The sequence below is a fragment of the Nicotiana tabacum genome, chromosome 7, assembly GCF_000715075.1.
Source record: "Nicotiana tabacum cultivar K326 chromosome 7, ASM71507v2, whole genome shotgun sequence".
NCBI lineage: Eukaryota > Viridiplantae > Streptophyta > Magnoliopsida > Solanales > Solanaceae > Nicotiana > Nicotiana tabacum.
Window position 1 is genome coordinate 161,742,699 of NC_134086.1, and position 26,685 is coordinate 161,769,383.

Consider the following 26,685-nt stretch of genomic DNA (forward strand, 5'->3'; position numbering starts at 1 on the left):
GTGAGACGAGGCGCTTGTAGAGACTCCGAGGTATATCTGTCGCGTCCGCAAATCAAAGAGTCACTTTCTACTCCCCCTTTTTGTATTAGCCCTTCTGTATTTTCGTTACCTTTTTAGATATTCTGGAGTTAGATGCTTATAGACAAATTCAAAGACTTGTGATCATGAGATTCCGGGTTTTGGGAAATGTTATTGTCACACCTCCTTTTTGCGTGCCTACCCCGAGGGATAAAATGCGCGAGGGAGTTTTTCCAATTTAAGTGACAATATTCGAAATGGGATTATTTATTTAATTCAGAGTCACCACTTGGAAAATGTTTGGCTTTTGGTGTCCCAAGTCACCGGTTTATCTTTAATCCCAAATCGAGGAAATTTTCGACTTTCCAAATGAAGTCTGCGAACCAGCAATTCTAAGTAAGGAATTCTGTTGACCCGATGGAAGGTGTTAGGCACCCTCGAATCCCGTGGTTCTAGCACGGTCGCTTAAATTGTTATAATGGCTAAATATCTGATTTAAATACATGTTGTGACTTATGTGCTTTTATTAATTTTAGACCGCTTTTATTATTATCATTTATTTTTATAGAATTGCAACGTCGTGAAAATGCATCTCGAACCACGTCACAATCAATGCACCCATAGTTGTTAACACATTTCGATTCCGTTGAGATTTGAATTTGGGTCGCATAAATGCGCACCCGAATTTAAGAATGTAATTTAATTCAGTCGCGCTTAAAGAGTCTAACGCGTTATTATCTTTGGGGAGGGCGGTGAAATTTACTAAACAGTCCATCCCGAATTCTAAGTATTTTAATATGTACATTCATGAGGGCCCCGCAGTTTGTGCATGTTATTTGGCAAAGCTCGTCTCATTTTTTGAAAGGATAAACCTACAGCGACTATATTTTCTATTTGTTTGTCTCTAATATATAGAAGAAACGAAAATACATGCTAATTGGATAACATACTTGGCCAACTCCGGGTTCTTATTAATTATCAGGTTAATTATCTCTGAGGCGGGGAATGGTTTCACGCCTTATTTCGGGGGATAACATGCTTCTAATTTAATAAAGAGAATTACATACGGGATAAGTAAAATGCTAAACTCATGCTAACATTCTTCGAGTTGAATTTGAATTAGCTTATTTAAGCTGGATTAGTGGAATTAGATATTATAAAGCTGTTACTAATAGTAATTCGAACACGGTTCTATAGACTGTTTAACGAAATCAGATTTAATAAAGTTAGCTCGAATGATACAAAAGAAACTATGTTACATTGAGCAAGATTAGAAACAGTACCATATGTACAAAATATAACCAAAGATGGAGTCTAGTTATTGCTATACCAACTACTCGTGCATTTTTACAAATTACATAAGTACATCACAACTAAACAAACTTAGCCATTGTGAATCACAATAATTAAACCAACTGAGTTTTCATTAGATACGAAGCTCATTAATGTGTTCTCTATTGAGCTACAAACTAAAGAATTACACAATTTTAACAACATTTATAAAGCTGTAAGTAAAGCATCGACTGATAAAACTCCTTTGCATCTTTCATTTCATGCTTTTAACTGTTACAGCAGTATGAGATTCAAATGTGTATCTGGAAAATGCTTACAATTGAAGAGGCAGAAAAGTCAGTAGAGCAGTAGTAGCACACACAAAGCAGCAGTACAACAGGACTAGTACAACCAATAACAACAGCAGCAGGAATCTCCAGGAAAGAATAGAACCCAAGAGGAAGCTAGTAGCATGAAAAGTAGTGCTTAAAAATAAACAGATAACTAGGCTGCCCGATGACTCCCAACAGTACAAGAGGATTACTAAGATTGCAAGCAGAGACAATAAAACAATAGTTTCTGATTTTTGAATTTCTGAGCAGAAGACAAAACTAAAGTTCTTTGTTGTGAAACCTAAACATTAAACACACTAAGGCCCTGGAAAATTCTTCTTTATGGTTTTTTAAAACTCTTGCTCTCTTTCTGATTTCCACACCCTCTCTTTTTCTGATTTTTCAGAACTACCTCCTATTTTCCAGAACTATCTCTTTCTAATTTTCAGAACTAATGCCCTCAACTTTCTCCCCAGTTTTTTAGCTTCTGTCTCTAATCTCCTCCTCTGTTTGATTCCCTCAACTAATGGACACTATTCTCTATTTTATAGCTTAGCATCAAACTATCTACAGCCTGTTAAATAATTCAAACTCCTCCCATGTTCTCCTGTTGTTCTTCCACTCCCAGATAAAATAAAAGCCCCCTCCCATGATATTCCCCTGACAACAAACTCTTTTCATTATTAAAATGCTTTATCATTTTGTTAAACTAAACCAAACATGGGCAGCAGGAATGTATCCTGACAGCACATGCTATCCAATTATTCTGATTCCCTAATTTCTGACCAAACACATGCTGCCCAGAGTCAAAAGTGAGCATACATGCTGTTAAATTGAACTACAATCTGTAATTCTTGCTAACACCAACAGCTATCCAATCCTTAGGTGATTTCTGATTCAAATAAATACACCAACAAGCATCTATACTCAATTCCTTAATTGGATTCAAACAAAGCTTCAGCAGAAAAATGAATAACATGAGTCAAATTATTACCATTCAAAGGCTGAGACTAATTGACGACATATATCGAATCGACTACGCGAATCACAGGACATACAATCGAAACCAATGACCAGAATCCAACAGTATTAATCATGCGATTCAAATTGTACTGACCAAACAAAAGTTGCCCTGGAAACTAATTAATCGACCAAATTCAATTTCAGTCGATTGTATAGTTTATACACATACACATTATCAGTAAATGAAGAAAGACTTGACCCAATACAGAGGTCCGGGCAAGGTGGACAGAACAGTCGAAAAAAATAAATCAACTAAACATTTGGACATATGAACAGACATTTAACTACAACAAACAAAATGAACTGATAAAGAAAAGGAAAACAAAATACCTTAAAGTCTTGAAAAATCAGAAAGCCCTAGCTCAGATTTGAATCGACCTTTCTTGGGGTTGAACGGACTTTAATCGAAGTGTTCTCAACTGAGAACACTTCGATTAAGGTCCATTAGACCCTAATCTTCTGGTTCAAACGGACACAAATCGGACTCAGGACTTCTAGGGTTCCTAAGGGCAGATTTGGGATTCAGGTTGTCCTGGTTGGATTCGGACCAAACCAAACCTGGTTTGGTCATGAGGGAGGTCAGGGGAGTGCCTGGCATGGATTTGGGGTGGTTTGGTGTAGGTCGAGGTCCGGCTCGAATCTTCAAATGAATATTCGAGATGGTGGGGGAGGATTCGAGACCCACGATTAGTGGATCTGTGTTCATGGGGTCGATGTGGTCCTAGGGTGTTAAGGTAGTGGTCACCGACGTCCTTGCCGCCGGGTTTACGGTGAGGGGAAAGGGGGGCGGCGCTAGGGTTCTAAGGGGTTTGGGTCTGGTGAAGACGACCTAAGGGCAGGGGGGTCTGGCTTGGGGGCGTGGGGTAAGAGGGATGGGCTTATATACGGGGTAGGTGAGTGGATCCAAGCCGTTGGATCTGATAAGATCAACGGTTTGGATTACTTTAACTATATGGAACGAGGTCGTTTTGTCTTAGAGAGGGTTGGGTCGGTTTGGACGGGAATGGGTCGGGTCTAAACATGGGTATGAATTTGTGATGTTGGCCGTTGATCATTCTGAGATCAACGGTCCAAATTGAGGGTGACAAAATGACGTCGTTTGGACGGTCGTGTGGCCAGCCTAATTGGACCGGTTAAAGGGTATTCGGACTGGGTTATTTTGGTTTGGGCATGTTCTTATTTGATTCAACTGGCCCAATCCGAAAACTCCTTTCTTTTTTTTTCTTTTTTTTCCTTTTTTTCTTTAATTTCTAAAAATCCCACCTAAATTGTAAAACTAAACTATACAAATATTAAACAACTATCACACACATTAGCATTTAAAAAAATCACTCAAGGACAACAAATATAATAAAAGGCGCATTTTTTGTGATTTTCTTTTCCAAATCAAATTATGGTTAATTAATTCCTAGTAGTAGAAACAAGATTCCAAATTTACGCTCAACATACATTTTTTGTATTTTTTATTTGACGGAACTTAAACAAATCACAAAAACTAAAAAAAACTGCCAAGAATGCCACATAAGATCCAGAAATTGTACAACAAAAACCATTTGTTTTATTTTTCGATTTCTTTGGGAGTATTCATTGCATAAACAAAAATCACGTGCTCACAGCTACCCCTCTTTGTGCGAAAACACGAAGAGTTTCCGTACAAAGATAAAGTGAGCGGATATGAGCAATTTTGCATATTGGAATACTCCGTGTGAAGCGCATTTTTGAAAGATTTGAACGAATCTTTGCTTCGAAGGTTTCCTACATATCCTGGGCTAAACAGGAATCAGGTCAATGTAGTTCGGGAAACTTTGGTAGCTGGGACTACCATGAGATTGAAATGCTAGCTGTTACTGCTGATGCTGTTGCCATTACTGCTTACCGACCGCCTTATTACAACCAAAGGAAATTGAAACTGAACTAACTATTTATGCCTGTCAATCGCTAGTTACAAGATTCCTATCTATAATTCTTTTGCAACTTGATCTTGGGTCTTAGCTGATTCTGCTTGTAGATTTCGATCCGAATCTTGATGCTTGCAAGTTGAAGGTGCCTGTTTATTTCTGCGATTTTGAGTGAGACGGGATTGGCGAAGTTCGGGACCTTGATCAAACTTTGGAGTGATCCGCCCTTTGTTTGTTCTAATATCTCGGAACATCTTCTTTTTGTCCTTTTCTTCTTTTCTTCATTCTGGATTGACTCATCCCGTAGGTCATCTCGATCCATGCGCCTCGAGGCCAAACCTGTTGAGACAAAACAAAACAAACGAACGAAATTTTTCTGCCCCAGTTTCACTAGGGAAATTTCGTGAGTTAATTGCCATAATAATCTACAACACTGATGCGGGGATAAGAAAAAACTAGTCTGCAAAACGCAACTCAGAGGCTGGAGCCCTAATGTCGCCAAAGGTAAAATGCTCAGTTCAGGGTTGGGGCCCTAATGCTGGCTAAATGGAAAATGCTCAGTTCAGGGTTGGAGCCCTGATGCTGGCTGAAAGAAAAATGCTCAGTTCAGGGTTGGGGCCCTAATGCTGGCTAAATGGAAAATGCTCAGTTCAGGATTGAAGCCCTAATGCTGGCTAAACAGAAAATGCTCAGTTCAGTGTTGGAGCCATAATGCTGGCTAACAGAAAAATGCTCAGTTCAAGGTTGGAGCCCCAATGTTGTCTAAATGGAAAATGCTCAGTTCAGGGTTGAAGCCCTAATGCTGGCTAAATGGAAAGTGCTCAGTTCAGGGTTGGAGCCCTAATGCTGGCTAACAGAAAATACTCAGTTCAGGGTTGGAGCCCTAATGCTGGCTAACAGAAAAATGCTCAGTTCAGCGTTGGAGCCCTAATGCTGGCTAAATGGAAACTGCTCAACTTAGGGATCGGAGCCCTAAATTGGGAGGATTGCCAGGTTGTGCTGGATACTGTCTGGATTAGGCCGGAAAGATTCGTCGGGTTATGTCGGAAAAAGGGAAAGAGTTCTCGGGTTATGCCGGTAGGTCATCGGGTTATGCCAGAAAGATTCATCGGGTCATGCCGGGAATATTCATTGGGTTATGCCGGAAGATTCGTCGGGTTATGCCGGGGAAGTCATCGGGTTATGCCGGAAAGATTTATCGGGTTATGCAGGAAGATTCATCGGGTTATGCCGGAAAAGGTCCACGGGTTATGCTGGGAAGATTCATCGGATCATGCCGGGAAGATTCATCGGACCATGCCGGGAAGATTCATCGGGTTATGCCGAGAAAAGGTAAGAGTCCTCAGGTTATGCCGGGGGAGTCATCGGGTTATGCCGAAAAGATTCATCGGGTCATGCCGGGAAGATTCATCGGATCATGCCGGGAAGATTCATCAGGTTATGCCGGGAAGATTTATCGGGTTATGCCGGAAGATTCATCGGGTTATGCCGGAAGATTCATCGGATCATGCCGGGAAGATTCATCGGATCATGCCGGGAAGATTCATCGAGTTATGCCGGGAAAAGGTAAGAGTCCTCGGGTTATGCCGGGAAAGTCATCAGGTTATGCCGGAAAGATTCATCGGGTCATGCCGGGAAGATTCATCGGATCATGCCGGGAAGATTCATCGGGTTATGCCGGGAAAAGGTAAGAGTCTTCGGGTTATGCCGGGGAAGTCATCGGGTTATGCCGGAAAGATTCATCGGGTCATGTTAGGAAGATTCATCGGGTTATGCCAAAAGATTCATCGGGTTATGCCGGAAAGGTCCACGGGTTATGCCGGGAAGTTCATCGGGTTATGCCGGAAAAGGTAAGAGTCCTTGGGTTATGCCGGGGATTTGGATATAAAAAGCTCCTTGGGTTATGCCAAGGAGATCTGCAGTTTATACCGGGATAGTTGAGGAATGAGGTCCTATGTTACCATGATTTGTTTTTCTTTTGGGGATTTTCATTTTTCTTTCTTGTCTTCTTTATTTTCTTTGGTTTTCCTTTATATTTCTTTTTATTTATCAAAAATGCATGAAAGAATTCCGGGGAAACTTACTTTGGTTGTTTTCCTGCTGCAAAGTTGTTTCAACGCTCGCGCACTTCATTTCTCTTGGGCTACACCTGCTTCTTGCATGGTTGCTTGGGATTGCACCTGTCTCAATTTCCTAAACAAAGAAAAATTGTCAGTTTGAAAACGGTGGTTGATTCGGTGGCCTTGATCATTCCAATTGCTTGGTCCCGGCCTAATTCCTCTTGAGAAACTCTGCCATGAATTGGATTTACAGGCAAACCCTTTTAAAACTGATCAGACTTGCGTTTCTGGATTTTGTGATGATTTGCCCGTACAAGGCTTTGGTTCCTTCACCCCATTCTGCTTGGGGATTCTTTACGAGGCCAACTCAGTGGGGATTTTTTATTGGGGAGACTTTGTGGGGACTTGTACAATGCAGACTTGTTGGGGATTTGCTGGGCAGACTCTTTGGGGAATTTTGCAAGGGGAGACTCTGTGGGGATTCTTACAAAGGGAGACCCTGTGGGGATTTGTACAAAGGGAGACCCTGTGTGGATTTTGATCCTCAAACCTAAACTGCAGTGGCTAAACCGCATGGGACTTAACCTTTCCAACTTTATTTTGCCTTTGTAGGCTTTTCTCTTCTTTCGAGCGTCTTTACTTTGGAAGCAAATCAACTACCATGGTCAGTCAGGATGGGACTGACGCACTACTGAGGCCGTGTATTTTCTTTGACTCTTGCCAGGCGGGGCCCTGTGAAACCGGTCTTGCCACCTTTTCTTTGTAATTGTTACGGAATCAGAGTTAGATCGAAAGGGATTCAAAGAAAATTATGCAAAAGGAAAGAATATGAGTTTAAAGAGAAGCGTCCCTTTCGGGGAGAAAAGAAGGACTTATCTGGAGTACATGCTGGCTTCAAACTGACATGACATTCCTTTTGGACTGGATGTCCGGTCCGTATCAAACTCCAGCTTCTTATGAACCTATTGATCTGTGTTTCTAAACCAGAGAACCTTTTCAGGACTTTCAATGATGAAGTATCCTTTTTCCGGTCGACCACGCCCTTTGCGGGTTTTCGCTAATCGACCTCTCTCATTTTGATTTCTCTACTCTCATCGCCCCATGGTGCCCGAAGGTTTTCACCGATAAGACTCTCTCACTTTATTCTTCTCAATTTGATTTCTAGACGTTTTCCACTTTCCTGTCTTTGCCGATTGATCAGAAGGACTTTGGACAAGGTTTGGGGTGAAAAGAATTGGGATTGAACTACAACTTTGGAACCTTTTGGGCGGGATCATTGCCGAACCATTATAACTTCTGCCCCAGTTTCACTTTTGGGGGACTTCTTGGATTTTTATTTTGGTGTGACTGAACCCCAGGGAGAGGTTGCCTACGTATCCTTTCGGAATCAAGTCAGACGTAGTTCAGGCACTTTTGTTTTTGAATCTTCTTTTTGTTTTTCTGCTTTACTTTGTTTTTCACTTCCTTTTCCTTTTCTCATTTTCATTGTATCTATATATATTTTCTTATTTTTCTAATTCTTTCTTCTTCTTCCCCTTTTTTCTATTTGGTCTTTTTCATTTCAATTTCTCTCCTTTTTTTCGATTAATACTTTCAGGTTCCAAAGAGGGTAATCAAAGAAGAGTAACAGGCTCAAAAGGGATTGCAAAGGGTTGATAGTGTTTGGGTAGCGAGAATGAAAGCCTTCGTCATCTCAAACTGTGCAGAGACATCGCCCGAGCGATTTAGACATAGCACTGCATCTGCTTTCGAAGCGGGGTCGGCGTCATTTCTTTTGACGTCACCCAGATACGAATGCTCCTCTTGGCAATATTTTCCAATGACGTATGGACCCTTCTTTGTCGGTACAATTTCTCGTGACAAAACGCAGTCATTAAGATTAACATTCCGTACGGGTCTAAACCCATTTACTGTCCTCAAACTCTGCTTCAGTGACGGACATTCCCCAAACCATGAACCAATTTTCTTTAGTTGTTCCTATTTTCTCAAATTCTTTATATTTCAAATTTTGACTCATTATTTGAAGTCTGACGGAGTTCTCGAGAATCTGGGCATGAAGTCCGTAGGCATGTCATGTTATTTAAAGCTGTATCACCAGAATTGAAGAGAACTAAAAAAAGAAAATATAGCAGATCTCTGAAAAAGAAAGTGAGCGATGAAACATGATTTCATTTCTTGGAATTTTGGGAAGATAATAAAAAAAAAGGTTGACATTCGGGAAATTAAAAAACAGGAACTGAAGAAAAACAATCTGAGTTACGCCCTGGGGTAGCTCATGGTGCAGAGAAAATGGCAGGACAGGTCCATTAGGACTTCCATTTGATCAAGAATGGCGTAGCCTTCCAGTTTTGAAGCTTGGCGCTTGGTTCCATGTACGATACCTCAGCGGTACTAGTGCCCTCTCCTGGCTGGATCACGTGTGTTTCGCATAGCTTTTTCCTCATCGCCTCACATATTTCCTCACTCTCTTCGAGCGGGAACGCCTTATCATCTTCCTCTTTACTGTATTTTGGCTTCTGTGGTATGCGTCCAACAACCACTGGCTCGTTCAGCCGAGGTGGTTTGATCGTCCCCCATACCATATAGGCCTGCTTGGATACATCAATTTTTCCCTTTTCTTGCTCCGGGGTTGCCTTGGGCTTCCTTTCTGTATTAGCAATAGCAATTATGGCTTTAAGCGCCAGATCAAATTCCTTGTCTTCACAAATCATCCCAATTACCGGCCCGTTATTGTGGGCGGGCAGCGGATTATTGGTCACATTTGGGACGTCCTCGTCTTTAAACACAATCTTCCCTTGCTCTAACAAATTCTCTACAGCTTGTTTCAATGTCCAACAGTTGTTGGTGTCGTGCCCCTCTACCCCTGAATGGTATGCACACCTGACACCCTGCTGATATGATGGTGATCCCGGGTTCTGCTCGTTTGGTGGTATGGGCTGCAACAAATTCATCTGGAAAAGCTTAGGGAATAGGGTGGAGTAGGGTTCACCGATTGGTGTATAGTTGGGTCTCCTGGGCGGTTCCCGAGGACGGAAATTATTCTGGGAAGGTCGAGGATTGTAGTGGTTTTGGTGAGGAGGCTGATTTCTGGGATATGGAGCTTGTCCCCGATTGGCTGGCTGCGACCGCTGGACGTAAGGCTGGGTGCTCATGACCATGTAGGGCTGAGAAGCATAGGTCACATTTTGGTGGGGGAAATAATGTTGCGGGGTTCTTTCTGAAGAACAAAGCCTGGGATTATGATACTCTCCTGCCTCTGATGCCGCCATGGATGTCTCTTCCTTTTTCTTCCCTCTTGCCATTCCTCCAGTCCCGCTTTGGACGGCTTGGGAGGTTGCTCTTATGGCCGCCTGACTCAAAATTCTACCCATTTTCAGACCATTCTCCACCATCTCCCCAATCTTAATCGCTTCTGCGAAAGGCTTTCCCATGGCTGACATCATGTTTTGGAAATAGTCGGACTCTTGAGCCTGGAGGAAAGTAGTGACCATTTCTATCTCGTCCATGGGAGGTTTTACCCTTGACGCTTGCTCGCGCCATTTGATGGTGTATTCTCTGAAACTTTTCGAGGGTTTCTTCTTCAAGTTTGACAAGGCATTTCTGTCCGGTGCGATGTCAATATTATATTGAAACTGCCCTACGAAATCTCTGGTAAGATCATCCCATATATGCCAACGAGATATGTCCTGGTCCATATACCACTCTGAGGCGATTCCTACCAGACTTTCCCCGAAGTATGCCATCAACAATTCTTCTTTGCCTCCGGCTCCCCGCAGTTGGTTGCAATACTTTTTGAGATGAGCAATGAGGTCGTCTTGCCCGTCATACTTCTCAAATTTTGGGGTTTTGAAACCCGCGGGTAGGTGCACGTGAGGGAACATGCATAGATCGGTATAAGAGACGCTCTTCTGTCCGCTCAAACCTTGCATGTTTTTCAAACTTTTCTCGAGGCTCCTCATCCTTTTCGCCATTTCATCTTGTCCAGCAATGTTGGGGTTTTGATCCTGCCCAGGTGCAAACTCGTATTGAGTTTGTTGAGGATGAGTGCTGGTGGTGAACCGAGTTGGTTCCAGTGAGAAGGATGGTGCTTGAAAGGTGAATGAGGAAGAGTCAAAATTGGGCCTGTGTGTAGTGGGTTGTGCCATGATTGGGCAGGGCGGTGCGGTGAATATGCCTGTAGCGACATCCGTCATTGACATCCAGGGGCAAGACTTAGAGGGCGATCCTGCGGAGTGGGCTGAAATGGCCGGGTACCCGAATGAGGTAGTTGGATAGCTTATGGGGATATTGGAAGTCCCACTTGTTCTGTAATACAACTCAGGGAACCCAGAGATTATACTCGGTGGCTCCTTTCTATTATTCCAGTCATCCAACTTTTCCATCATGCGGAGCCTCAGGATTCTGTTTTCCTCAGCAGTTGCTGACTCGGAAGTCGGGACGGCCGAGATTGGACTCTCCTCAGAGACAGGAATTGTCGGCAAAGGAATTTCCGAAGACATCGCTATACTCCCCTTCGATCTTGTGAAGTGAGTGTGAATACTCCCTCTTGTCTTAACGACGGGTAACCGAACACTCCCTTTTGACCTCGTGAAGTATGAATGTGAGGCCAGACTTCCACCAAACCAACCACCTTTCTAAAAACCTGGAAAGACTCAACGGCAAACAAACGGTTAGTTCGAAACAAATAACAGATAGGTAATCCCACGTTGGGGCATGATGCACCTATACAGTTAAGTGAATTTCTACATGTTTGCAACAAAGACATGCGTCATTCCAGCTACTCTTTAGGCTTCCCTTTATTTATCATCACTTTTTATTTTTTTATTATTTTTTTTATTCTTATTTTTTTCCTTTTTTTCTTTTTATTACTGTTTTCAATGTTTGCAGTTAAAAACGTGACCGGATCCGATGAGGATTGCCTACGTATCACGATGCCGCGTGAATCAGATCTTGCGTAGTTCGGACTAATAAAAGATAAACAATAATAAACATTTTTTTCTTATAAATTTTCATAATAAAACAAACTGGGTTTCAAAGGTTTAAAGATGACCTACAAACTCGAAAATCAAACAACCCATATATTCTAATCAAGAGATTTATAAACTCAAAAACAAAAGGCTAGCTCCCTTTCTATGTTCGACAAATGCAACCAAACGGTTATTTTTGCAAATGTGGCCCCTTCCAAATTTCACATGAATTTTGAGGCCGGGGAGGATTATTTTATGACACTTTACAAACTTGTCCGTTCTTTTACGAAAATAGCCTTTCGACAACTGAAAGATACTCTAAGGCTATTTTGGCAAGAACGGTTTAAGACGCGACCGAAACTGGTTTGGCTTATTTTTGACAAAAACCCACAGGTATTCACCTGACCGCTGACTCTTTCTCTTTTTTTTTTCTTTTTAAATTACAACAATAAAAACCTGGTGTTACAAACACGGCCCTTCAGCGCCTCGGGGACGAAGATTTTTAAGGCTGTGTGGGTCAACTGGACCAAATCTTAAAAAACGACCCAAAGGTGGCTGTTTATGCAAAGTCAGCCTTCCGGCGTCCCTTTCGGGAACATTCGGCTATGTCTTGACAAAACAGCGTCACCCGACTTCTTTATGTCAAAATTAAAATTTGACATAATATATTTTTTTTGTTTTTGGCTATTTTAGCAAAAGGGGGGTTGGACCCGATGAGGGTTGCCTACGTATCTCACATCCGGTGAGAATCAAACCGGCGTAGTTCTGGTTTGACCAAGCGTAGAGTAAAACCCCTTCTGAATACAATCTTTTAAAGAAAAGGAAAAATATTTTTCTGGATTTTTATATTTTATTTTTTATTTTTGAAAAGAGATAAAGACTAAAGAAAAATCTTTTTAAGGAAGTATTTGGACTATTGGTCTGAATTTATAAAAGAGATACTACAAAAGAAACAACCTTTTTTTTTTACTTTTAACTCAATATATATTTTTTGGATTTTGGAAGTGATTAAAAGGAAAAAAAAATTTATATGTGTTTTTTTTTAAATAAATCAAACTAAAAGACAAATTTTGTTTTTATTTTTTTTTCTTTTTGTTTTTTTTAAAGAAAATTCCGCCCAGGTTTTGACACTACTCGGACATTGGTTTTATTTTTCCAAAAATGAGTAATTATCTCCCTACGCTGCTATTTTTTTTTTAAAAGTTTTTTTTTAGAAACCGGTCAGCATGCAGAACTGAAGCAAATAAATGCGCAAAACAAACGGGATGCAGCAGGATGGTCTTTTCATTTCAGGTTGCCTGTCCTAGACGGACCCAACCCCTGTGTTGAGTCCCCTATGTCAAATGCAACATGATGCAAATAAACGTTCCTACTAGGGATCCGGCATGAGGTTTCGTTATACTAGGTTTATGACCTGGGTATATGTTCTAGACTGTGTACCCGAGCGGACAACTCGAGTCGAGGAGGGGGCTACGTACCGTGGACCCGCGAGATCATCCGGCTTTGTAACTTGTCCGGCCTCTTCCTTATTTCAAGGTATGACACTAACAGAATAGGGAGTCTCGACCAGCGAGCTTCTCCCCGGAGGTAAGAAGAGAAGGGTTTCGGCACAGTTTATATACAGTTCAGATAATATCAAAGCGGTAAAAGACAACATTTAGCACGTTATGACAAAACATGTAATAAAGATCAGATAATAAAGCCAAAATATAACAATTATTCTAAGCTCGAATTCTTGAACCCTGAACTAGTGGTTCTGGGTTAAATCCCCAACAGAGTCGCCAGAGCTGTCACACCTCCTTTTTGCGCGCCTACCCCGAGGGATAAAATGCGCGAGGGAGTTTTTTCAATTTAAGTGACAATATTCGAAATGGGATTATTTATTTAATTCAAAGTCGCCACTTGGAAAAGGTTTGGCTTTTGGTGTCCCAAGTCACCGGTTTATCTTGAATCCCAAATCGAGGAAATTTTCGACTTTTCCAAATGAAGTCTGCGAACCAGAAATTCTAAGTAAGGAATTCTGTTGACCTGAGGGAAGGTGTTAGGCACCCTCGAATCCCGTGGTTCTAGCACGGTCGCTTAAATTGTTATAATGGCTAAATATCTGATTTAAATACATGTTGTGACTTATGTGCTTTTATTAAGTTTAAACCGCTTTTATTATTATCATTTATTTTTATAGAATTGCAACGTCGTGAAAATGCATCTCGAACCACGTCACAATCAATGCACCCATAGTTGTTAACACATTTCGATTCCGTTGAGATTTGAATTTGGGTCGCATAAATGCACACCCAAATTTAAGAATGTAATTTAATTCAGTCGCGCCTAAAGAGTCTAACGCGTTATTATCTTTGGGGAGGGCGGTAAAATTTACTAAACAGTCCATCCCGAATTCTAAGTATTTTAATATGTACATTCATGAGGGCCCCGCAGTTTGTGCATGTTATTTGGCAAAGCTCGTCTCATTTTTTGAAAGGATAAACCTACAGCGACTATATTTTCTATTTGTTTGTCTCTAAAATATAGAAGAAACGAAAATACATGCTAATTGGATAACATACTTGGCCAACTCCAAGTTCTTATTAATTATCAGGTTAATTATCTCTGAGGCGGGGAATGGTTTCACGCCTTATTCTGGGGTATAACATGCTTCTAATTTAATAAGGAGAATTACATACGGGATTAGTAAAATGCTAAAGTCATGCTAACATTCTTCGAGTTGAATTTGAATTAGCTTATTTAAGCTGGATTAGTGGAATTAGTTATTATAAAGTTGTTACTAATAGTAATTCGAACACGGTTCTATTGAATGTTTAGCGAAATTAGATTTAATAAAGTTAGCTCGAATGATACAAAAGAAACTATGTCACATTGAGCAAGATTAGAAACAGTACCATATGTACAAAATATAACCAAAGATGGAGTCTAGTTATTGCTATACCAACTACTCGTGCATTTTTACAAATTACATAAGTACATCACAACTAAACAAACTTAGCCATTGTGAATCACAATAATTAAACCAACTGAGTTTTCAATTAGATACAAAACTCATTAATGTGTTCTCTATTGAGTTACAAACTAAAGAATTACACAATTTTAACAACATTTATAAAGCTGTAAGTAAAGCAGCGACTGATAAAACTCCTTTGCATCTTTCATTTCATGCTTTTAACTGTTACAGCAGTATAGGATTCAAATGTGTACCTGAAAAATGCTTACAATTGAAGAGACAGAAAAGTCAGTAGAGCAGTAGTAGCACACACAAAGCAGCAGTACAGCAGGACTAGTAAAACCAATAACAACAGCAGCAGGAATCTCCAGGAAAGAATAGAACCCAAGAGGAAGTTAGTAGCTTGAAAAGTAGTGCTTAAAAATCAACAGATAACTAGGCTGCCCGATGACTCCCAACAGTACAAGAGGATTACTAAGATTGCAAGCAGAGACAATAAAACAGTAATTTCTGATTTTTGAATTTCTGAGCAGAAGACAAAACTGAAGTTCTTTGTTGTGAAACCTAAACTTTAAACACACTAAGGCCCTGGAAAATTCTTCTTTATGGTTTTTTAAAACTCTTGCTCTCTTTTTGATTTCCACACCCTCTCTTTTTCTGATTTTTCAGAACTACCTCCTATTTTCCAGAACTATCTCTTTCTAATTTTCAGAACTAATGCCCTCAACTTTCTCCCCAGTTTTTTAGCTTCTGTCTCTAATCTCCTCCTCTGTCTGATTCCCTCAACTAATGGACACTCTTCTCTATTTTATAGCTTAGCATCAGACTATCTACAGCCGGTTAAACAATTCAAACTCCTCCCATGTTCTCCTGTTGTTCTTCCACTCCCAGATAAAATAAAAGCCCCATCCCATGATATTCCCCTGACAACAAACTCTTTTCATTATTAAAATGCTTTATCATTTTGTTAAACTAAACTAAACATGGGCAGCAGGAATGTATCCTGACAGCACATGCTGTCCAATTATTCTGATTCCCTAATTTCTGACCAAACACATGCTGCCCAGAGTCAAAAGTGAGCATACATGCTGTTAAATTGAACTACAATCTGTAATTCTTGCTAACACCAACAGCTATCCAATCCTTAGGTGATTTCTGATTCAAATAAACACACCAACAAACAACTATACTCAATTCCTTAATTGGATTCAAACAAAGCTTCAGCAGAAAAATGAATAACATGAGTGAAATTATTACCATTCAAAGGCTGAGACTAATTGACGACATATATCGAATCGACTACGCGAATCACAACACATACATCGAAACCAATGACCAGAATCCAACAGTATTAATCATGTGATTCAAATTGTACTGACCAAACAAAAGTTGCCCTGGAAACTAAATTAATCGACCAAATTCAATTTCAGTCGATTGTATAGTTTATACACATACACATTATCAGTAAATGAAGAAAGACTTGAACCAATACAGAGGTCCGGGCAAGGTGGACAGAACAGTCGACAAAAATAAATCAACTAAACATTAAGACATATGAACAGACATTTAACTACAACAAACAAAATGAACTGATAAAGAAAAGGAAAACAAAAATACCTTAAAGTCTTGAAAAATCAGAAAGCCCTAGCTCGGATTTGAATCGACCTTTCTTGGGGTTGAACGGACTTTAATCAAAGTGTTCTCAACTGAGAACACTTCGATTAAGGTCCATTAGACCCTAATCTTCTGGTTCAAATGGACACAAATCGGACTCAGGACTTCTAGGGTTCCTAAGGGCATATTTGGGATTCAAGTTGTCCTGGTTGAATTCGGACCAAATCAAACCTGATTTGGTCATGAGGGAGGTCAGGGGAGTGTCTGACATGGATTTGGGGTGGTTTGGTGTAGGTCGAGGTCCGGCTCGAATCTTCAAATGAAGATTCGAGATGGTGGGGGAGGATTCGAGACCCACGGTTAGTGGATCTGTGTTCAGGGGGTCGAGGTGGTCCTAGGGTGTTAAGGTGGTGGTCACTGGCGTCCTTGCCGCCGGGTTTACAGTGAGGGGAAAGGGGGCAGCGCTAGGGTTCTAAGGGTTTTGGGTCTGGTGAAGACGACCTAAGGGCAGGGGGGTTTAGGATTGGGGGCGTGAGGTAAGAGGGATGGGCTTATATACGGGGTAGGTGAGTGGATCCAAGTTGTTGGATCTGATGAGATCAACGGTTTGGATTACTTTAACTATATGGAACGAGGTCGTTTTGTCTTAGAGGGGGTTGGGTCGGTTTGGACGGGAATGGGTCGGGTCTAAACATGGGTATGAATTTGTGATCTTGGCCGTTGATCATTTCCAAATTGAGGGTGACAAAATGACGTCGTTTGGACGGTCGTGTGGCCAGCCTAATTAGACCGGGTAAAGGGTATTCGGACTGGGTTATTTTGGTTTGGGCCTGTTCTTATTTGATTCAACTGGCCCAATCCGAAAACTCCTTTCTTCTTTTCTTTTTTTTCTTTTTTTCTTTAATTTCTAAAAATCCCACCTAAATTGTAAAACAAAACTATACAAATATTAAACAACTATCACACACATTAGCATTTAATAAAATCACTCAAGGACAACAAATATAATGAAAGGCGCATATTTTGTGATTTTCTTTTCCAAATCAAATTATGGTTAATTAATTCCTAGTAGTAGAAACAAGATTCCAAATTTATGCGCGACATACATTTTTTGTATTTTTTATTTGATGGAACTTAAACAAATCACAAAAACTAAAAACAACTGCCAAGAATGCCACATAAAATCCAAAAATTGTACAACAAAAACCATTTGTTTTATTTTTCGATTTCTTTGGGAGTATTCGTTGCGTAAACAAAAATCACGTGCTCACAGTTATTAGTTTTCGAGAGTTGATATTGTGTATGCCAAGCGGCACTTTAAAATACTATTTTATTTCACTATTTCGCTTTTTAATTATTTCTTCCGCAAATTGATTTTTTTCCGCATTGTTAGGCTTACCTAGTCGTAGGGCGAACCGGGGTCGTGACAATATTTTACAAAACGGAAATTTTGAATCACAAATCTCACCCATCATTTCTATTTGCACCTTATTCTAAATCAACATTGGTATATATAATTTTGTTAACAATTGAGTACTTTTAAATGGTGGAAAGTGCATTTTAGGTACTAAGAAGCCTAGTTCGAAGGTGTAACTCAATAGTCAATACAATAGCCCTCATTTTATTTTAGACTATAGCCTTTGCTACTTATAGGCTTTTGTGTGATTGCACTTATTGGATTTGGTAGATTCAAATACAAGTAGAATGTAGTTCTCTAAAAATGAGGAGGGACAAGTCTCCTGAATTGGCCAAAATGATGTTGTTTTCTGATGATCGAAGAGAAGAGAAAGAAAAGAGGAAAAAGATAAAAGGACAAAAAAGAGATGGATTATCTAGTAAATTTTGATAACTTTAGGGATTGTTTATGGGCGGATCTTGTAAAAAATGCACGGACTAGCCAGTTTTTAAATTGATCATTCAAAAACAGCTAGCGTTTGCAAAGTCATTGAAAAATAATCACTATTTTGCTGCAACACGGAAAGTTCCAGCATAATATACTGGAGATCGGTGCACCTGTGTGAATACTCTAGGGTCGTGGGCAGATATTGATGCATTCTTCTCGTAGTAACCATACTACCCACTCTAAAATGTTGCTATTTAGGAATTAACCAATGTGTCATGAATTTTAATTTTTCCGAATAATTTTTTAGGACACAAATATACGGAATTGTTCTAAATTTATGATTTTTAGTTCAAATTTTCAGGACAAAATAAGTATTAACTAATTACTAAATAACAGACCTAAGAATGGTCATTCGTGTACTTCCCCTTTCTTTTTCCATTGCTTGTGAGAATCATACAGTAAGAGGACAAAAAAAAAGGACTTTTGAATAATAATATTTGAAAGATAAATTTTATTAAACTCCTAAAAGGAGAACATTTCAAAGTCATTTTTGTGACATTGATTTAACTCATTATTTTTGTGTTTGTGTTGAAGAAATAACAATCAAAAATTGACATTGGAATTGTAGGTTTGCCCAGGTTTCCAGCCAACAGGAATGACATTGGGAGCAGTAAGTTTCTTATTGAACTCAGTTGTGAGCCTAATAGAATATGGAGCAGGTTGTGCTGAAGGGTTAATATTAGTACTCCATGTTGCCCCAAATACATGATTCATAGTTATCGACTGTGTAGATCTAGCTGGCACAAGCTCCAATAAATTAAGATCACCATCTCCATTCTCAAACTCAACATTTACTGATAAGAAGTTAGCATTAGATCCCGGATCCACCTTGAATGCTACATTTGTGTTCTTGTATTGGCACGGTACCCTACAATAACAAGTAGAATTGCTTAGAGAAAATATTCTTTGTGCTATCGGTATATATAATTTTATTCCGAAAAGTATGTACCTTTGGTAAGAGATTGCAATATTTCCCATATTACGTAACGCGTCAGCTTGTCCAGGCTTGGCCATTGCTCCCATGGCAGTTCCACTTAAATCAAAATGAACAGCGCCGGAACAGCTAGGGCATTCATCTGTAATGGTTACAGTCACTGGGTTTCCTGAGCAAGGGCCTAGATTACATTGCACCTATAATTTCAGGAGGTATAAGTCATTCACAAAGTCTTAGACGTTAGAGCAATTTATCAGAGGATTTCACTCATATATACTGACAGTCCAAATTAATTTTTACACTATTAGTTAGTGCATTTTAATATGTTATAACATGTTACTTGAAGTGACGAAAAACTAAATTATGGGCAAGAATTAATATGGACCTGGTAGCAAGCTCCGCAGCCTAAGCCTTTCCTGAAGAGAGGAGCATTTCCAGCAGATACAAAGGAATTATAAGGGGCTTGTGATACAGCATTTGTATATCCACAAGCTCCTCCATCTTGCATGACAAAAATAAAAATTAATTGCATGGTCCAATTAATAACAGCGCTCATAAAAACAATTAAAACGATCAACTTTGATTAACCTAACAGTATGTCGATAACAAATGTCGTATGCAAATTAATAAAAAAAAATTACATAGAGTATAACATCATTAATTACCACTTCCTGCTCCATTTGGAGCACCATAAAATGTTGCTACAGCTGGCTGAAAACCAGCTAAAGATGCATTGAGTGATTTAACATGTGTGCAAGTGCATTGTTGAAACAAACATAGAGCTATAAAAGTGAATGTGAGAGGGAGATTAAAAGCCATAATATGCTTGATTTACTAGATAGAACAAGAGTTTATTGTGCTTAATCTTTTTTTTTTTCTAATTGCTTGGAGAAACTCTATGGTATGGGTGCTCCTTTTATAGTGGAAAAAACATAATGCTTACCAAATATTAAGGAATATTTGATATCTAAAAGATATTAATGATCCTCCATGTTATACTGTAGTTTTACTTACCATAATGGCAATATATTAAAACTAATTACCAAAGAAGTATATATAAGTCTTGATAGATATATAGTAAGTTAGAGCTGACCATTGACTAAATTATCTTACACAAAGAAGATCTTGCTAATTTACCAAAATCATCCCTAGGTTCATTAAGGGATGATAACTACTTACTATTTCACATGAAATTATCTCAATGATCACTTGCCAATATTCTTTGATATATTTTTATCTATTCTATCAAAAGATCTTGAGAATTATTTTCTGAATGCTATGATATGTAGATACTCTTCAGACCCTTATATTCTGTAACTTTAGCACATCAATAAAAGTATAAAATATGTGTACAATGATAACACCACATGCCCATATATACGTACTAACTCTTCATGAGTAACTTATTTTCAGACACAAATTTTCCTTCAATAGTAGAAAATATGTGTACAATGATAGATTATGGACAAAAAGTAATAACAATATGTTTGAAATAGTAAGTCAAATTTTTTAACATTTTCAGATTTAATTGAGAATAATCTTTCGATTTTTGTGCACAAAACTTACTAATATTAGTCCGGATATTATCATTCTCAAACCAGTCGAATTAAAACAACAACAACAACATACCCAGTAAAATTCCACTAGTGAAGTCTGGGGAGGGTAGAATGTACACAGACCTTACCCCTACCCGAAAGGATAGAGAGGTTATTTCCGGTCGAATTAGTGAACAGTTTATTACAAGTTTCCAACTATCTCATTTCCACCAAAAGTTACCGAATTTCTTATCTTATTGTATTGTATGAAGTGTGGCAAGAATGTAAAGCTTAAAAAAATGAAAAAAGTTGAACAAATTAGAAAGAGAACGTACGAAACTAGTGACTTTTAGAGGCCCATTAACTCAAACTCAAACAACGATGCCACAATAAAGCCCATCACATTGTCTTACTGGATTCATTGACAAGTAAATGACACCAGGTAGCCACTTTAGAAGACTGTTATTTAGGAATTAGCTTGTGCGTCCTTAATTTCAGTATTTCAATTCAATATTTTAGGACAAAAAATATCCTAAATTATTCTGAAGTTATGATTTTTAGTTTCAAATTTCAGGACAATATAAGTACTGGCTAATCTCTAAATAGAATCCATAAGAATGGCAATGTAACGACCCGACCCGTCGTTTTGAGCTTTTGCACTTTGCTTGCCAGTTCCTGGGCACGACTTGCCTCGTGTGATGTATTATAACTTATGTAAATTGTTGGTTTTGGCTTTCAGGATAGTCGGAACGAATTTGGAAGAACAATCCTCCGTCTGAAGCTTGGAATTTGAAAGGTTTGACCAAGATTTGACTAGTTTATATATGATCTTAGATCGAAATTTTTATGATTTGGTTAGCTCCGTTAGGTAATTTGGGACTTAGGAGCGTGATCGGAATGCATTTTGGAAGTCTGTGAAAGGTTTAGGCTTGAATTGGCAAAATTGAGATTTTGGCGTTTTCCGATTAATAGGTGAGATTTTGATATAGGGGTCGGAATGAAATTCCGGAAGTTGCAGTAGCTACGTTGTGTCATTTGTGTCGTGTGTGCAAAATTTCAGGTAATTCGGGCATGGTTTGGTTGGGTTTTTTTTATCAAAAGCATAATTTGGAAGTTCTTGAAATTCTTAGGCTTGAATCATATGTGATTTTGGTGTTTTGATATTGCTTTGAGCATTCCGAAGGTTGGAACAAATTTTAATGAGGTTATGGGATATGTTGGCATGTTTGGTTGAGGTCCCGAGGGCCTCGGACGAGTTTCGGGTGGTCAATCAGACCATTTCATATTGTTTGGAATTTCAGAAAATTGTTGATCGGTGTTGCAGAGAAATGGCCTTCGCGTTCGCGTGTAGGCTGTCGCGTTCGCGAAGGGTTAGCCAGTGAAGGCTGGAATTTTAGCCTTTGCGTGTGTGGTTGATCGTCGCGTTCGCGTGAAGTGGACCGCGTTCGCGTAAGAGGAATTGGGTAGCTGAGCTTCAGGGTGCTTATTCATCGCGTTCGCAAGAGAGGTTATGCGGTCGCGAAAGGTTAGTCCGAGGAAGCATCACGTTCGCGAGTGGCAAGACGCGATCGCGAAGAAGGATTTTTGGTCAAAGCTGAATTGTGCTTCGCGAACGCGAGGCTTTGACCGCGTTAGCGAAGAAGGTTTTTGATGCCTGGGCAGAATGTTTAAATAGCCATTGTCTGCAATTTTGGGGCTAACTTTCACCATTTTTGGGCGATTTTGGAGCTTTTTGAGAGGATTTGAAGAGGGATTCAAGAGATAACACCTGGAGGTAAGATTTTTGAACTCAATACTCGATTCTTGTGTGAAATCTACCTAATTAATCATGGAAATTAAGCCTAAAATTGATGAATTAGGGCTTGAATTTAGAGAGTGTAAATTGAGAATTCGAAAGAGCAATTGAGGTCCGATTTTGATGTTCTTGGTATGTATAAACTTGTGCGAGGATAAGGAATCTATTGATGTAAAATTTATCGAAATCCGAGACCCAGGGCTGGGTTTGAGAAATTTCGGAATTTTTGATGTAAATTGGATAATTTCGAGTGGGTTTTATTCCCTTAGCATATTTTAATGATTATGTACTGATTGTGACTAGATTAGAGCATCTGGAGGTCGATTCATGTGAGCAAAGGCATCGCGGGCTAGAGTTTAGACCGGATCGGGGTAAATAATGATTGTAAATGCTGTCCTGAGGGTTTGAAACCCCGAATTTCACATTGTTGTGTTATTTTGAGGCGACACACATACTAGATGACGAGCGTAAAGTCGTGCACCATTGGGGATTGTGAATTGGTCCGTCCCGTACGATTGTCAAGTCGTGTATTTGATTTGAAATCTTATGATATTCCATATTTTAGAGATTGCTATTATATTTTGGGATGTATGCCATGTTTGGGGACTTGTGCCGACCTCTTGAGACCCTTAGGGGCTTTTTCACTACTTTTCTTCACTCTATTTGTTTTGAAAGCATATCCTCAGTCATGTTTTACCTGTTATCGTTTAAATCTGGTTTTGTCACTTTACTTCTCAAAATATAAAAACTGTTTGGGCTGAGTTCCTTGATTTACTGATGGCATGAGTGATTGTGAGGTTGATGACTGAGATAGACTGAGGGTCTGATTGTGAGGTTGATGACTGAGATAGACCGAGAGTCTGATTGTGAGGTTAATGACTGAGAGAGGCCGAGGGCCTGGTTGGGAGGATTATATATTTATGGATCGGGCTGCACGCCGCAATATATATATATATATGTGTGTGTGTGTGTGTGTATGTATATGGATTGGGCTACATGCCGCATCGATATAGTGTTTGGGCTATAGGAGTCCCTCCGGAGCCTGCACACCCCTAGTGAGCGCCGTCGACGAGAAATATGAATCGGCCCGCATGCCGCAGTGATATATTGAAAATGTTGGGCAAACGCTTTAAACAACTTTCATTCAAACTGAAGTTTTTAAGTTATGAAATGGGTATAAATTCTGTTTTGCCGAGGGGCTGTATACGAACTATGTTTTGCCCGAGGGGCCGATTATGATTTTCATCACTTCCACTATAAATATATATATTTCATTAAACCTATATTGAAAAGGTTAGAAAGATAAATTTTAAAGGATTTTACTGAAGTTGGGAGTTTAACGAAATGAGTTGAACGGTGTCTTGATTTGGGAACATGTTGTAATCATTGTGGTGCTATGATGTGGTTGACGTATTTTCTTATTGCTCAGTCTTTATTTACTCTTATTACTTACTGGGTTGGAGTACTCACATTACTCCCTACACCTCGTGTGCAGATTCAGGTATTTTAGAACCCGGTAGTGGGTGTTGATTGCTCAGAAGCGGAGTTGCCAGAGTTAGCAAGGTGGCTGCATGACGTTCGCAACACTGCTTTCCTTCCTCTCTTTTTCATTACTGTATTTAGTATATTTTTTAGACTTTGGTTGTATTCGGACCTTGGTAGATGCTCATGACTAGTGACACCCTGATGTCGGGCTTGTGCAATTATTCTGCACTTTTCTTTAAAAATTTCATTATGAGAATTATTGTTTATAAATGGTATAAAAACTACTTTTATTGGAAAATGGTTGATTTGAGAGTTGTGTCGGCTGGCCTAGTTTCACGATAGGCGCCATCACGACCGGGTCGGTTTTGGGTCGTGACAAGTTGGTATCAGAGCATAGGTTGCATAGCTCTCACGAGTCATGAGCAGGTTTAGTAGAGTCTTGCGGATCGGTACAGAAGCGTATGTACTTATCCTCGGGAGGCTGCAGAACCTTTAGGAAAAACTTCATATTCTTGAATTTTTATTGTGCGTCCTTGATTCAGATTGAAATGTAACTCTTTGAATTCCTTCCACGCTTTCGTATGAGCGCATGAGCACTTAGTATTAGATATACATCGATGGCTTGTGATTCCCTGATCGAGGGGCCAGATGTGATCTATGTGTGTTGATGTCGGGCTAGTTTGGAGGACTTGAGGCCGGGTTTTGCCTATAGCTTGAGCACTGAGGCGGTGATTGTGTGAGCACGTGGTTTTGAACTTATATGTTCGGAAGTGTCCCTATTAGTAGATGTGATGGCTAGATGGCGATGTGATGAGTATGTTATGACTGCACGATATGTTCATATGATTTGGAGCGACGAGAAGGGTCTGCTGGAGGATAGAAGAACTATTAGGTAGTTGATTTCCATCTTGATTCGAGGTATAGCCCCGAGTTATAGGTGTGTGAAGAATCTTTTCATGTTTCCTAGTTGGGAGTGAAGTAAATTTCATATTGCGGTATGAGTTCAGACTTAGGAAGACTAAGTGACTGCGTAATGTTTATGACGGCGGAAGGTATACAGAAATGTTAGTTGGAGGCAAAACATATGGGTTATCTTCTGCAGAATGTTCTGAGGTTATGTAATCCTTATGTTGTCTGTTAGGAGACCTCATTTACAAGTGTAATATATGTGTTGCAATTTAAATTTGGGTCGCTTAAAAGAGTGGGTTCAACTATTACGAGAGTGAATGCGAGATTTGCATAAGATTTGAAGTACCAGATGGTCTGTGTTTCACGAGCTTATGAAGGATCGAGTTTAATCTCACTATGGCATTATGGAAGCGATAAAGTATATGCGTTATGAGTTATTGAGTGTGTTTTGATCTATGGCTTCGAGCCAAGTGGGGGAGTATGCTATTGATTGGTTGATTGCACGATAACGTGTTGTGTTGGTTCCAGTTTGAGGCGTACTGGTAAATCAGTTATGGCTTATGGAGATTGAGACCAAGGATGGCTTGAGTAGAGGAAAATTTTAACAAAGGTTATATTATGCTTCATAGGTGAATGAGAATCACAAAATGTCTTGATTTATTGTTGGTGAAGGATGCTCGGTGCATAGAGTAAGAAGTTGTGTGGTTGTTCTAGGATGAGGTTACACTATGCGGTGTCGGAGTGCTATTGAGCCACGAGTGGTTCTATTTTTTTGATCAGGCTAATTGCAGTTTGAGTAGAGTGAATGACTCTCGAGAATGGTTCTAATGTGTTCAAGATTTTACATGTAACAATTGGGTATTTTCAAGGTGTATATGTGGCTAGAAGTTGAGTTTTCATTGGAAGATGTCAAGACTTGTGGTATTTCTATATTAATTATGGGATTTTATATATCAATATTAGGAAGGTAAAGGTAATGGCTTTGGATTCGTAGGAAGTCTCTTCAGGGTAAGCGTTTCGAATGTGGTGCTTTGGGGATATTTAAGAGGGTATTCAACAGGTTATGAGCCTTAGACGGTGTGGTTTTTTGCTTGGATCTCATGTGGTGAGTCTGGGTTGAGGAATTGTGATGTTATAGCAAGAAGGAGTGGAGTATAAAGTTGAAGGTAAATCAGAAGGAACTCAGATAAAATGGGATAGCTTGGTAGTAGGCCGAGTCGGTATGGTAAGGATATGATTAGTTTTTTGTATGCTTACGAGGTAATGGATTTCTACGGGTATTTCGCAGCAATGCTCTTGGGGTTTAGTAGCCTGCGTAGCTCAGTTGAGTTAGAAGGACTCAGTCCTAACGATTTAGATTTGTGCAAATAGATTCGGAGAATTCAAGATGGTTTCCACCACAGTTAGAGAGGTATATTTTTCCTATTGGCGTGAGAAGCATAGGATGTATAGTGATTTTTTTAGATGGGATCAACGGGAAGTTCTTGGCTAGTGGAGTACATAGTTGCTTGTGGCTCATAAGGGATATGAAGTTCTCGTGGTTATCCTAGGATGGTACGGTTTATGCGATATGTTGTGTAAGATTGAGATTTGCATATGTAAGGACACAGTTCAGACTTGATCACAAATTATTAGATAGCATGGCAGCTTCAGGTGACTAGATACATGAGATCACTAATTGGTGTGGCTTGATGAGGGTATAGCATTTCAGGAAGGGCGATGTGTTTGAGTTACGAATGCTTTATTGGTATTGCGGAACTATCTTGTCTGATCGATTGATGATATTTGAGTTTGTTTGGTGGCACAAAGGAATTATAGGTATACCTCTCATGGGATGATTGAGTATTAGAGGTGTGTTGTATATTCGAGCGGCGAAATTGGTATCAGATATGGTAATTAGTGTGCTTTATGGACTTGGAGATTGAAAGTTCTCATAAATAGGTTAGCTCATGGTTTGTGGACGGTAAAGATGTGGGTAAGTTAG

The 26,685-nt window shown here is 39.6% G+C and overlaps 1 protein-coding gene across 1 annotated transcript; it reads right to left on the reverse strand.

Moving 5' to 3' along the window:
• Positions 1-18,558: 18,558 nt before the first annotated feature.
• On the reverse strand, positions 18,559-19,796 carry LOC107765720 (expansin-B15-like). The gene is made up of 4 exons (XM_016584398.2): positions 19,643-19,796; positions 19,363-19,478; positions 18,993-19,174; positions 18,559-18,911 (listed from the first exon to the last, which is right to left on the reverse strand). The coding sequence occupies exons 1-4, from the start codon at positions 19,794-19,796 to the stop codon at positions 18,587-18,589; spliced, it is 777 nt and encodes a 258-aa protein (XP_016439884.1). The 3' UTR covers positions 18,559-18,586.
• Between the last annotated feature and the right edge of the window lie 6,889 nt (positions 19,797-26,685).